This window comes from Calidris pugnax, unplaced genomic scaffold, assembly GCF_001431845.1.
Source record: "Calidris pugnax isolate Ruff unplaced genomic scaffold, ASM143184v1 scaffold1441, whole genome shotgun sequence".
Taxonomy (NCBI): domain Eukaryota; kingdom Metazoa; phylum Chordata; class Aves; order Charadriiformes; family Scolopacidae; genus Calidris; species Calidris pugnax.
In genome coordinates, this window is record NW_015091955.1 from 18,738 (window position 1) to 19,603 (window position 866).

The window sequence follows — 866 nt, forward strand, 5'->3', positions numbered from 1 at the left end:
CGCCCCATGGAGACCACCCTACGGAGACCATCCCACCTCCATGTCACCACCTCCATGACCACATCACCACCTCCATGATCATGGTGGAACCTCCATAACCATGTCACCACCACCATGACCATGGTGGGACCCGTAACTCCGTCACCCCTTTCCTGACCATGTTGCCACCTCCATGAGCGTGGTGGCACCTCCATGACCACATCACCACCTCCATAACCACGTCCCCACCTCCCTGACCGTGGTGGCATCTCCATAACCACGTCACCACCTCCCTGACCATGATGGCATCTCCATAACCACGTCACCATCTCCCTGACTGTGGTGGCCCCTCCATAACCACGTCCCCACATCCATAACTATGCCACCACCTACCCTGACCATGGTGGCAGCTCCATAACCACGTCCCCACCTCCATAACCATGTCCCCACCTCCATAACCACGTCCCCATCTCCCTGACCATGTTCCCAAGATCATGGTGGCAGCTCCCTGACTGTGGTGGCACCTCCATAACCACGTCACCATCTCCATAACCACATCCCCACCTCCCTGACCGTGGTGGCACCTCCATAACCACGTCCCCACCTCCATAACCACGTCCCCACCTCCAAAGCCCACCACACAGGGGGGTGGTCCCTCACCTGTGTCCAGGGGCGTCCCGCGGGCGCAGGCCACCAAGGCGCCCATGCTGGGTTGGGAGGTCATGCCTGACATGGCGTCCACGGCCACGTCCACCACGTCGGCGCCGGCGTTGGCGGCCGCCAACATGGAGGCCACGCCGGCCCCCGCCGTGTCGTGGGTGTGGACGTGGATGGGCACCTCGGGGAACCGCTCCCGAAGGGCCCCCACCAACAACCGGGCGGCCGCG

General features: G+C 62.8%; 1 protein-coding gene across 1 annotated transcript in view; it reads right to left on the reverse strand.

The window, feature by feature from the left end:
• Nucleotides 1-866, reverse strand: part of PC (pyruvate carboxylase) — a gene marked incomplete at both ends in the record, with an annotated part of 28,210 nt that overhangs the window by 18,734 nt on the left and 8,610 nt on the right. Inside the window, 1 exon segment of the mRNA XM_014962168.1 lies at nt 640-866. This exon segment is cut by the window's right edge and continues 23 nt beyond it. Coding sequence (XP_014817654.1) covers nt 640-866 — 227 coding nt within the window.